Below are 11,969 nucleotides of genomic sequence, written 5' to 3' on the forward strand. Positions count from 1 at the left end.
AGTTATCAGGCTGGGTACACTTGCGGAGTGGCCTTAAGAAAGATAAAGTTCGCTTGTTTAATAGTAAGTATAGATACTACATGTTTCCTTTTTTGACCTTACCATTTATGAATACGCCGTTGGAAACAGAATGAAACACGACCTCATCCTGGTGCCGCCAGTCTAGCCCACCAAATTCATAGAGGGTCAAGCGAGTTCTGAGTTGACTCCCTAACTCGCTTTCACTTCCCTTCGGCCTTCTCCACCCCCACTTTTGAGTGTCATCATGCTTTGGAGTGAAGGATGGCCATGTGTACTCATGTGTCCCATGCATTACCATTCCCAGACTGGGAAATTCCTCTCTGGTTATGTATTTCATATTTTGTTTATCCGCGCTTCTGCTTTGTCGTCCTTAGACGGCTCTTTTTCACGCTTCTACCCCCAATCCGTTTTCAGGCCAACCGAACCCGACCACCTCCGATGGCATGTCTATGCGAAGGAAGGAGAGGCGGGGCCGCCTCCCACATTGGTTCCATCGGCGATGAGGAGGGATGGTCAGGATACTTCGGTAGCTCGGTGGAAAAATCCTTTGAAAGTTCCAATGTACTTTTTTGTCCTTTTCTTGCCAATCAAACACTAGTACCTTTATTTGCTCGTTTCCTGTGAGGTATCCAAATGATTCTCCTCTACAAATGATGTTTTTGGTTTCTGGTACAATCTAGCATGTTGATGTTTTAATATATCTTTTTTTGTTCCCATGTTCTCAAAATGTTGGGTACATATTTGAGTTCCTTCGTTACTCTTGGGCGTCTTGTCTACTTGTGTTCGCCTCTTTGTGTCTCACACCCAAGAACGTTTGGAACATGTTCTGTTCAAACTTTTCTTACCCGTCATTCAATTACATTGTTACTAGATTCTCATAAACATGTTTGGTTATACTGGACCGTAAATGGGTACCGTACAAACTAGCACGACTCAACTCAAGCCCAGATTCCCCCATCCTCCACCGTAAATAGACCGCTTTTACCGGACAAGGGTGAGAGTGAACCCGGGACTGCTCGAGCAAACCCTCCGCCGCGACCCCATCCAGCCTCTATCCCAGTTCTTCTTCTTCGTCCAGGGGCTACTACTTGCCGAGGCCCCGATCTCCCATTCAAGTTTCTCCATGTCACGCCCACCTCATCATGGGAAGAGCAATGGCGGGGCGGGAAGAGCAGCGGCGGCGCCCTTCCCCTTCATAGACAGGTGGTGCTGGCGCTGGATGCCCCTGGAGCCTCGATCTCCCACTACTCCACAAGAAACCTGCCACGAAGGAGCAAGGACGACGTCGCGCAAGTAGTGGCGTCGACGGCCGATTGCATTCCATCCTTGAGGTAGCGTTTTTCCATGGATCCAAATTTCGATCTTCGTGATTTCTACTGCATGCGCGTAATATGCTTCAAGTTCCGAATGTTGAGATTTTTGCTTAATGCTTGTAGTTTTGAAAAACAAATCTAAAGATTTATTTTATGATTTTCAGAGTTTAACACGCATCTATAATACAATGGGGATGAAAGCTGTAATAACATTAATGTATTTAATAACAAATTGCCAATTTAAACAAAATAGAGTAAAGAATAAGCGCATACACCTTGCTGGCACTTTACTCTTTACCATTTACGTCGTTCATTTTTTGACCTTACCATTTTCGAGTACACCGTTGGAAACAGAAAGAAACGCGACCTCATTGACGATGCTGCTAGTCTGGCCAGAAGGGCCCACCAAATTCATAAAGGGTCAAGCGCATAGCTGGCCAAACGGGCCGGCCCAGCCCGGCCTATCCTAATCGTGCCTGGCACGACCCGGCCCGCCGAGGCACGATTATTATATGGGACATGCCGGCCCGCCTGCTGCACCCTGCAGCCCAGGCACGGCCCAGCTACTAATCGGGCCGGCCCACCGGCACGCCAGGCCCACTAGTATGCCTGCTATTTTGGCGCACTGGACGTTTTTAGTCTATTTTTACGTGTTGGCCATATAGAGATATATAAAAAAAGATAATCAGGCCGTGCCGTGCCGGCCCGTGTGCTCAGCCTAGCAGCCCAAGCATGGCCCAGGGCGTGCCGCATGCCGGGCCCGGCCCGTTTAGTCTGTGCCGTGCCTGGCCCATGGTTGGCCGTGCCGGGCGTGCTCGCGGGCCGGCATGGTTGGCACGGCCCATTTGGCCAGCTATAGTCAAGCGAGTTCCCAGTTAACTCTTGGACGTGTCTCAAAAAAAAGAAAGTTAACCCTTGGACTTTCCCTCGCTCCCCTTCGGCCTTCCCCACCCTCCAGTCCGCCTCCCCTGCCCTCCGCGACAGCGCTCCCCTCACCCCCTTCCGCCGAAGCTCGCCACCCCAGAGAAATTTCTCCCCATCAGCCCCGCCGTCGGCTTCTTCTCCCCCGTTGCACTGGACTGGCGTGGAGTGATTCGGTAGGTTTGTGGTGACGAACCCTAACTGGCTCGCGTTCTGTTTCGCGGCAATCCGAGTGTTCATTTTTCTCCGACGCGTTCAGTTTCTTGCGGGCTCGCCTGGCAGCTGACCTTCCAAGAGGTTCCGCCGCGTTCCGCTGGGCACTGAGAGGAACCATGCTCACCGTCAAGTCCGAACCTGCAACTGCAATGGATGCAGTGGGGTGAGTCAATTTTGCCTTTTAATGTCTGAAACCGCCAATGTTCTTTGTGCACAACGGGGGGAGCACACCATTCAGTTTTATGGTTTTCCTCCAAGTTTGCTTTTTCCACTTCAGCATATGGGGTTCTCTAGAGAACACGAAGGATGCCATTTTAGACTTCGTGCCTATGCGCTTTATGTTTTGTTCAATTTTGATCCTTCAGTATTCAGATGTACATAAACAATTGTAGATAAAACCCATGCTGGAGAAGTTAATTTTTACAATTTTGGATAGGTAGGAGTAACATGGTGAATGAGGATAGAATGCATTTGATGTCAGTTGTGACGAGTGTCTGTCAGCCGTTCGACGCGGTTTTGTCTTGAGTGGCCGGTTGTTTCGGCCTACTCTTAGGCTTGTAATTAATATTCATTCTATCAATGCATCGAGACACAAGCTTTGTTTTTCGAGAGAAAAGAGTAACGTGGTAAATTGTTTCCCTGACAATAAATTGTAAGCGCAGATTATTTTGAACACAAATGATATAGTTGTGAAGTTGAATCTATCTTCTGAAAAAGGACAGCCTGCATTTTTGCTTGCAGATACCATTCCGTAGGTCTGTGCTGGACTTAGTTTCGAGTCACTCAGATGTTATGGTTTACTATCATTTGAAATGGCATATCGCTTCTTTTTTGCGAGTGGAAGTGCCATACTACTTCTTTTTGGGAGAAGAAGTGGCATATAACTTTACTAGACCTAGGGCTAGAATAATAAGGCAAAACAATGACAGAATGAAGGAGGCTTTGGTTCTTATGTTTCAGACAGTCATGTACTTTCTTTATATCCTAATTAATCTGAACATGCCACCTCCATTCCATCTACTATTTTCTTTGCCGTAAATATTTGAACCTTTTATATCGGGAATCTCGCACCGTTAAAAGTCTTAGACAAACTAAATACACATGGGCTTCGAAAAAGACAAATCGATACTTCCACGTCACCTCAGGGCCAAATTGATCATGAATTTTGAACATCTACATGTTTGCCCATCCTTGACAGAACACAGTTACTTATTTGTTACAGAATTTATCTTCTTCTCGTTGTTGCTGTAAGATATCATGAAACATGATAGTAAGTTCTTGGCATTCTCATGTGCAGTAAGTCGAAAATCGAGGAGCATGAACAGAAGGTAAACAGATACCAAGCTGAACTTGCAGCCCGCATTAAGGCCAAATACTTCTCTAATAAGGCTTTTGACGGAGGTACTTCTGAAGTCTTCATCTTCATGCATTAAATAGATTCACCTTTTTAGATTTAATCACCTAGTATTCTGTACTTTTTTTAACTTGTTTTGATGTCAGATAGGCCATTCTTTTCATCTGGTCTTGTAGCAGTTGCCATTTGTTCACAATGTATCAAGTTGCTTTTAAAAAAAAGGATGAAATAAGTAGAAGGAATTAAACCTCATAGTTGTATTGTTTAAGTTTTCTTCAGTGTGGGTAGGACAAAAAGCATCCTACATATTAGTTGCTATCTGCTCCACAATTAAGTTAAGGGCAGAATTCTGTTGCAAATTTTACGCCTTCTAAATCCAGTTATATCATTGTATTAAGTGGGCGACGGGACATTACGTAGTACATGTTGAATTGAAAAACATTCAGGTTTCATCGCGTCAATAAAAACATGGTTTCTAATCAACATCTACCAGAATTTTAAATACCGCAAGCCTTGGGGTCAGAGCTCCATACCAATAAGCACACAACCTCTGCGTCAGGCGTCGTATCTTGATGGTTGCTCTCAAAATATAATGATGTTTCTACTTATTTATTTTCTAATGTACGACTTCCAAGTATGTAGAGGCAGGGTTGATTTAAGCTCATCTGATTTCGAGTGAGTTACTTGGTTCGTATTGTAAATGAAAAAATACGGCCTGTCTTGCTGTTCAGCTGCCTGGTAATAAGGAAATAACTTGCGCGTTTTCATTCACATGTCAGCCAGATATCAATAACTGAAAATCTGATCCATTATTTTGAAATATCTCTACCAAAGGTTACATTTTAATTGTTCAATTAGCTAACTTACTACCAGTAACCCTAAGTTTCAACAAGAAGTCAAGAGCCATGGGTCCGCGGCTATGTTTTTTGCCAATGAATGATATCTCCCACATGATATTTTTCATATATGCTATGAACTTTGATTGTAATTATTTATGCACAAGTACATGCTATATTTGATCTTCATGCCTAGTTTGTCACTCCATATTGACAATGATCCATTTGTTTCTTAGTATGGGGCCATGTTACTTAGTCAGCAATTCAGCATTGAGTAGTCATGGTCATGGTATATGGTTATTGCTTACACTTTATGAATTGATCCTTTTATTTAACAAGTGACTCGATCAACATGTTGAAGCACTATGGTTCTATGGTTATGGGAACATACTAATGAAAATTATTAAGAATAGTTACATACTTTATGCTCACATTTTCTGATAAGCTGCCATTTCCTTTTTGAATTCCCATATACTTTACTAGTGTCCACTAGCAGACTCCTACTTAAATGAATTCTCAGGGGAAAAGAGGATAAAAGAAGTGACTTTATGGAATGGGACATCTCATTACTGAGGTGGTCTTTTAGGTCAATTTGCATATTTGCCTTTTTCAGGACTCAGTAGTGAACACTGGTACAGCAGCTAGTCTGCAAACTTGTGTAAATGACTGATAATTATGTTCACATTTCCTGATTATTATTAAGTACAAGTTGGCCCTTCTTTTTGCTATTAAACCATGTCAACGTTCAGTTCCTCATCTTTGTTGTGTTTATAGGAAAAATCTTTGAAGAAGAAACTATTGTTGAAGGTGAAACCATCCGTTCAAGTAGGTGTGTTTTCTGTGTGCTTTTGTGTAAATATCTCAAAGTTGAATATAGCATTCATCTCCATTGTTCGTTTGTAGGTGGCCATGTACAAGTTCGTACGCGAACCCGGTAAATTTTCTCCGAGAAAAGAAGAGCCATGAGAGGAGGGATTCTCCATCTTCAGCAGTAGATTCCTCTGCCAAGAACGATTCTCCATCTGTGGTAGCTGAAGCTTCACCAAAGAATAATGCAGGTGTTTTAGCAACAGAAAACAATCTAACACCTGGCAAGAGACAGGCATCCAAGGAGACCTGATGGGATAACAGCAGGCTAGTTGGTTGTTGTATGTTCTTCTCAAGCCTGAAGACATGCAACAACCCGAAGCATGCAAGTTATCATATAATAAAAATCTGTCCAGCAGATGTATGTCGGCGATGCTTGATTCATTTCATTGAACCAGTTTCAGCAGCATCTGTTGTGAACAATTTGTTGCCTTAAGTCTTCTTAAGGTATATGCTACCTGAGGCATGCAGGTTATCTTTTAAAAATAACCTGCCCTGCATGTTAGGCGATGCTAGATTCATTTCATCGAATCCTTTTTCAACAGCATTTGTTGCGAACAATGATTGCACTATGCACTTTGAATTTAATTTTGTGATATCCAAATGGGAAGCATGCGGATGGTGGTGATATTCACATTTCACTGTAATGTTTTCTATTCTTCATCTCGGGTCTTCGTTGAACACCCTTCATCTCTTGTTTATGTCTAAATTTGAACACTTGCCTTTTCCTTTCCCTGATTTACCTGTGCACTGAGCTAGCAATTATTCTTATCTACATAACCATAGACAGAACTGGATATACATAGGCAACATCCGAAAGTTAACTCTATTTAAACAGCTTTTTGAGGTAATGCAGTTCCTTCCTGTTCTTGTCCTGTTAGATGATAGCTCCATCATCACCACCGCAAAGACAGTATATTGTGCTTGTCCCCGGCTGTCCACCGAACCCATGTAAGTATATTATGTGCCAAAGCTCTTGCTTTTTGAAGCAATTCAGGTCACTTTTGCAGGGTCCCTGTGACGTGAGCACCTCGCACTGGTCCATGCCTTTCCGTTTTGTATTCACACGCTCACGCAGGCTTGGACGCTTGATTTGATGACAGCTTGCCAACTGCAGATTTGCAATGCACCTGAATCCTGTCTATTTTGGTATGGTTTTTTGGTTCTATATTCTCTGCCATGTTACTGCATAATTTTCATATTAAATATTGGCACCTACATACAAATTTGACTTTTGTTTTTTGATTCAAGAGTCTGCGCACTTTTGTTTAGGATTTTGTATCTTCGAGACTTGCTACTGAAAAGGCGGCGGGCGCATAATGATGCAAAACTGTTTTATACCCTGATTTGGGATATCTAAATCTTCCATGAGCTCACTGGATTTGGTACGTAAGCCTTGTTATCAGTTCCTTATTTGCGTGAGATCATTTAGCTTTGTTTTTTAGGGGAGTTTAGCTTTTGTTTCAGATTTAAGCAATTTCATAATTTAGCTTATAGATTTTTCCGCTGAAGTTAAAACAAGGCTCTGGTTTGTCTCGACTCTCAGACACACAGTCACCGAATTTTTTGGGACTCAAGATAACATGAATTAATCCAAACAATCTGGTCCCCTGTTTTTCATGGAAATACAGCTTTGTTGCAAGTACAGGCCATTAGTCCACTCGTCAGTCACCACATCATTATCAGTGGAAAGTGACTTTTTTTTCTTTGGAAGAAGAAACCAATGGTATTGTATGGTTTCTCATTCCACACTGGTTTCGAGCGGTTTCTTGTTTCATCATCCGTATGATCATGTTGCACTATAATTTGTCCACTGACGGCAACTCGTCAGTAACACCCAATCCATATTCATCTAGCCACTTGCACCTTGCCAAAAAAGATGACAGTAATGGGCAGTAGTAGTACGTAGCTAAGGGTATGTATTATTACCCCAGTCTTAATAAAATTAAGAAACGATTAAGCCGATCAAACCCCTCAACGCACGCCTTATTTGAGTATACTACAGTAATAATTAACGATCCTGGTAGTTAAAATGAGAAGATAAGAATGGTTTATTCAGCAGCGGCAGTGGTGTTTTTCTCGCATGGCTCTGAGGAGGCGTTGTTGCTCTGTTGTGCTTGCTGCATGAGCTGCTCGAGCCTGGCCTCCAGCTCGGCCTTCTCGGCGCCGAGCCGGTCGTTGTCGCGGCGGACGTCGCCGCAGCTCCTCATTGCGCGGTTGAGCTCGTCGAGGAGGCGGCGGTTGGCGCCGCGGAGGTGCGCCACCCGCGCCCACAGCTCGCTGAGCTGCCGCTGCTTGCGCATGCGCGACCGCCTCGCCGACTCGCGGTTGGACACCATCCTCCGCCGCCTCCGCTCCTCCTCCGCCGCTGAAGCCAGCACCTGGCCATGGATGTCATCAGCCCCGCCGGAGCCGGGCGGGCTGTTATCGCCGATGGCAGCCAGCGCTTCCTGCAGGATAGGCTCGTCCTCATACTCATAGGCTGCCGGTGAGAAGTGGAAGGGCGGAGGGGGCGTCATGCTGGCGGCGATCATGCCGGGGTGGTGATAGTGGGTGTGGAACGGCGGGTTAGGGGGCGAGAGGCAGTGCAGGCTGGCCACTTCGCCATGGTGGTAATGGTGAAGCATGGTCGCTTGATCGGTGGAAATCGATGGGGAGTGGAGAGAGCTGGGCTTATTAGGAGCCAGAAAGCAGATGGTCGTGGCTCGGTTTCGCTTCTCGACGGGCTTGCTTGCTGCTTAACTAGCTCTGGGTGAGCGGAGGAGGCAATGGCCGGGTTGGTGCGAGGGCCTTCCTTTTATAGCCTGGCAGCCAAGGCGGCTCTGCCTGCTTGCCTCAGTCCAGAGGGAGAAGCCATCTTCTCTCTCTGTCCATTGTTTTTTCTAGAGTTTCGCGGCTTTCGCCTTGTCGATTTGGTACAAGGCCATGAGGCGCGCACACACACCACCACCACCTTTCTCCTTTCGGGGCCAACTATATCCAAAACAATGCTATGCCCGCTATAAACTAATCCTCCATCAGTTAACCTTTGCTTTCCCAAGAGAACATTGCGGGTTAATTTATTTTCTCCCCTCTTTGCTTGCACATTCCATGACTTGACTTGCCCGAGTAGTCTTGTCTACCGTAATTATCATTTTTAATTATTCCAGTTAATCCACGCCAAACCCTGCTTTATTTTTTTTCATCAATCAGTGGCCCAACTAGATGCCCGGTCGGCCTCTAGCTTTTCTCGTCACCCGCATTAGTTTAGCTTAGGGACAGAACTAAACTCTTGCGCCCAGTTAGAGTGGCATGAGATCCACCACAGGGACAGGACAGCTGCTCGATGGATGATGATGGGCATTAGGACATGTAGCCACTGTGGGAATAAACGAACAGAAATAGTTAGGCCACTAGAGAGCCAGTGAAGTAGCTAGATCAGCTCGGCCATTAGATTAGCGTTATACAATGTTTCGGGCCTTGCAAGTTCGACACCTATGAGTTTGTTCGGGAATCCCAGGTCCTTTGATTAGTAAACCCAACTTTGGATCACTAGCATGGTGTCGAGCATGCATGGTGGTTTGGTATATTATTATCTCCTGCATCTGATTTCCGAAAGAAAAATTAAAGCTAGATCTTGATCGGATTTGCCATATACCTTGGGTATATTCAGGAGGGACGCGACGGCATTTTAGGGCTTATTTCGACAGGGAAGGGTTAGGCACAATCCCTCTCGCTCTGGAGCATAAGGCATGATGGTAGTATAGCTGAAATTCCCTGTCTTTATCTGAAGGGATTGAGTTAGGTAGTACTGAATACTAACACAATTTACTTGTATCATGCTCTTATTAGTATCTACTAGTTCTAGTATATATAGACACACTTTATTCCCAATAACTCTTGAGGTAGCAAATCAATTATAAAGGGATTTTCCAAATCCATTGACACAAACTAGCAACATGGCGGATGAGATGCATATCATACACGCCTTTTAGCACTGTTTATCTTTAATTTTTTGGGAATAAAAGATTGATACAGGGAATATGGCCCCAGAACACCTTTGGTTGACACCTAAAACACATAGAAAAACAAGTTAAACAGGACAAGGTGCCTCCATCACACCTTTATTTGACAACTAACAACAATTCCCGGGAAAAGCAGAGAAATAAAATGAAAATAATAGCGACATGGCAACCAAATCAAGAAAATAGACTCATGGGGTTTTTCAAAAGAGAAATATTATGGCTCCGTCAACTTAGAAAAGTCTGATCAAGATCTTCTCTTCCTTTTGCATTTGCGCAGACCCTCCTAACGTCTAGATCAAATGGTTCTCGGGGTAACTCGGAAATAGTTATTTCTCGGTCGCCATGGAAAAATAGCAAAATCGTTGTCAAAAACTCAGAATGACTCAACCTTAGACATGTATATTACTATATTTGTTGGTACAATGAACATCTGTTTCAACTTTCAAATATGAAAAATCATGAATCTAACAAGTTTACGCACACCACACACATGTACTACATAAGTATATTATATTCATTGGTACAGCTAAACCCAGGTTTGAGATGTCCACGCCATGCAGCTAGGCATGTACCCAAAGCAAATGGCATGCATCTCTTTCTCTGCGTTGTCCACAGACCCGGAAACACTGTTGCTCTAGATTTGTGGCAGCAGCATCTCATCGACCGGCTTTGGGTGGTCGGAAAGGTGACGCCATACGATACGAGTGAACGAAACCGCCGATCGTCGCTTTGTGGAAAGCAGAGGAGTTTGGATGATTGAGGCGACGCCGATGGAGGCAGGCGGACAGCCGTTGGGCTCCCGTTCCTGGCAGATCGAGTGGCAGCCCGGCCCTGGCCGCAGCACTTCGTTCATGGATCGATCGAGAGGGAGGGCCACTAGCGCTGCTACTAGTACGACACTTAACCACGCACGATCGATCGCCACACGAATAATACGTAAAGCGGTTTGTGCACTCGCATCCCCGGGATGCGCTTGCCGAATGCGTCGTTTTCGCCTTTTCTTTTGTTTCTTTTCTTCTATGATTTCTTGTGTATCTTCGCCTGCGTGCGCGCGTACATTTAGTTATGTGGCTCAAAGATCTGGCTTTTTGTAAATTTTCAGTAATAAATAAATAAGGATCTGGCTTTTGTGAGCCCGAACAGTGGCCGAGTTTGCTTCGTGGTGCTGGTTAGTGTGAATAAAGAAGGAGCGGGGCATCAAGGGCTCAAAACTTGGATAGGATTTGGGGCCAACAGCCATCATACGGTTCGAAAGGTGGGTTACGGAGTAATCAAAATATGAGCTTGTCTATCTAGAATGAGAAAGCAGGAACCAATTTTGCACCGGTGCAATAGGATTCCTATGCGACGCAACGACACGCGGCAAGCCTTCAATTTTGAGCGTTTCCGGTAAAAGGACGGAGATGATTCCAAGCATTTCGGTTCTAGTTGCCTATTCGGAAATTGAATTAAATTAGAATAAAATGGAGGAGTCATTTTGGATGGCGGTTCGATTGTATGCAATGTGTGTAGGCATATATTCTATTTTTGCTAGTTGTGGCTTCCTTTTATTATTATTGGAAATTTTAAATATGTTGAACCTTGATACTCATTGTTCGGTTAATATGTTTGTGCCTGTCTGCATGACAATGATGCAGAGGCCGAGACTAAAAATACCGCTTGTTAAAATGTTTCTGTATGCATCTGGATTTTTAGCTTTTTGTCTGGTTGCAGCCCTCTGCTTTGTCCGCATCTTCTCTGCAATTACACGTAAACACGTATGCCAATTCTCACAACTTCCATGCAATGCAGCGACGTCAAGTCTTGACTCAACGAGGCGGTGAAACAAGAATATATGCGTGCCGAGGGTGAGTGTGAGACAGGATCGCCTGCCCGATCACCTGGGTCGGTCGGTCTACGTTGTTTTGCTTGCCAGATATAGGTCCCGTCTGGCCTTAGCATATCTGGGAAGCCCCGAAGAAACGGGATTCCAATCGAGTAGCCGGAGAACTGGATGCGGTGCCGTGTCTGGGGGGTGGATGGATAACGCTCATGTCATCCGATTGGACCCTGCAAACGAACGAGCCGTGCAATGCAGATGAATTGTGCCTGCACTTGCAAAAGTGGTGAAGAGAAAGAATTGGGGTAGGTACAATAATGTAGTATCACTTTCTGATTGTGGGACACCCATTAGTTGCCGCCACATTTCTGGGCCTGGCATTTTTGTGCGAGTCAACTCCAAGACAGAAAGAAAGAAAATCGACCATGCATCTTCTCCTCTCGCCATGACAAAAATCTAGTAACTTAGTGGTGAGGTGTTGACCCGTGAGGACACACGTCTCCCACTTATTGGCCCTGCACAATAATTCCTGATGGGAGCTCCGCATGTGAGTTCGACCGGGAAAAGATTCACCTCAACATGCATAGCAATTTTCGTTTTATTATACTATTATATTTA

General features: G+C 44.6%; 2 protein-coding genes across 2 annotated transcripts; one reads left to right on the forward strand and one right to left on the reverse strand.

The window, feature by feature from the left end:
* Positions 1-2,260: 2,260 nt before the first annotated feature.
* Positions 2,261-6,156, forward strand: LOC109777720 (uncharacterized). Its single transcript, XM_020336294.4, has 5 exons — positions 2,261-2,431; positions 2,515-2,634; positions 3,769-3,872; positions 5,436-5,490; positions 5,565-6,156. Exons 2-5 carry the CDS (start codon positions 2,588-2,590, stop codon positions 5,779-5,781), a joined length of 423 nt encoding a protein of 140 aa, XP_020191883.1. The 5' UTR covers positions 2,261-2,431; positions 2,515-2,587; the 3' UTR covers positions 5,782-6,156.
* A 622-nt stretch (positions 6,157-6,778) lies between these two features.
* LOC109777712 (uncharacterized) lies at positions 6,779-8,292 on the reverse strand. Its single transcript, XM_020336289.3, has one exon. The coding sequence runs from the start codon at positions 8,153-8,155 to the stop codon at positions 7,580-7,582; it is 576 nt and encodes a 191-aa protein (XP_020191878.1). The 5' UTR covers positions 8,156-8,292; the 3' UTR covers positions 6,779-7,579.
* Between the last annotated feature and the right edge of the window lie 3,677 nt (positions 8,293-11,969).

This window comes from Aegilops tauschii, chromosome 5 (assembly GCF_002575655.3).
Source record: "Aegilops tauschii subsp. strangulata cultivar AL8/78 chromosome 5, Aet v6.0, whole genome shotgun sequence".
In the NCBI taxonomy this organism is placed as follows: domain Eukaryota; kingdom Viridiplantae; phylum Streptophyta; class Magnoliopsida; order Poales; family Poaceae; genus Aegilops; species Aegilops tauschii.

Excerpts from the sequence above, each read along its gene's own strand:
- LOC109777720 (XM_020336294.4), top strand. The coding sequence starts at position 2,588 with ATGCTCACCGTCAAGTCCGAACCTGCAACTGCAATGGATGCAGTGGG. Across the intron at positions 3,873-5,435 it reads TAATAAGGCTTTTGACGGAG|GAAAAATCTTTGAAGAAGAA; the intron begins GTACTTCTGAAG and ends TTGTGTTTATAG. Across the intron at positions 5,491-5,564 it reads GAAACCATCCGTTCAAGTAG|GTGGCCATGTACAAGTTCGT; the intron begins GTGTGTTTTCTG and ends GTTCGTTTGTAG.
- LOC109777712 (XM_020336289.3), bottom strand. The coding sequence starts at position 8,155 with ATGCTTCACCATTACCACCATGGCGAAGTGGCCAGCCTGCACTGCCTC.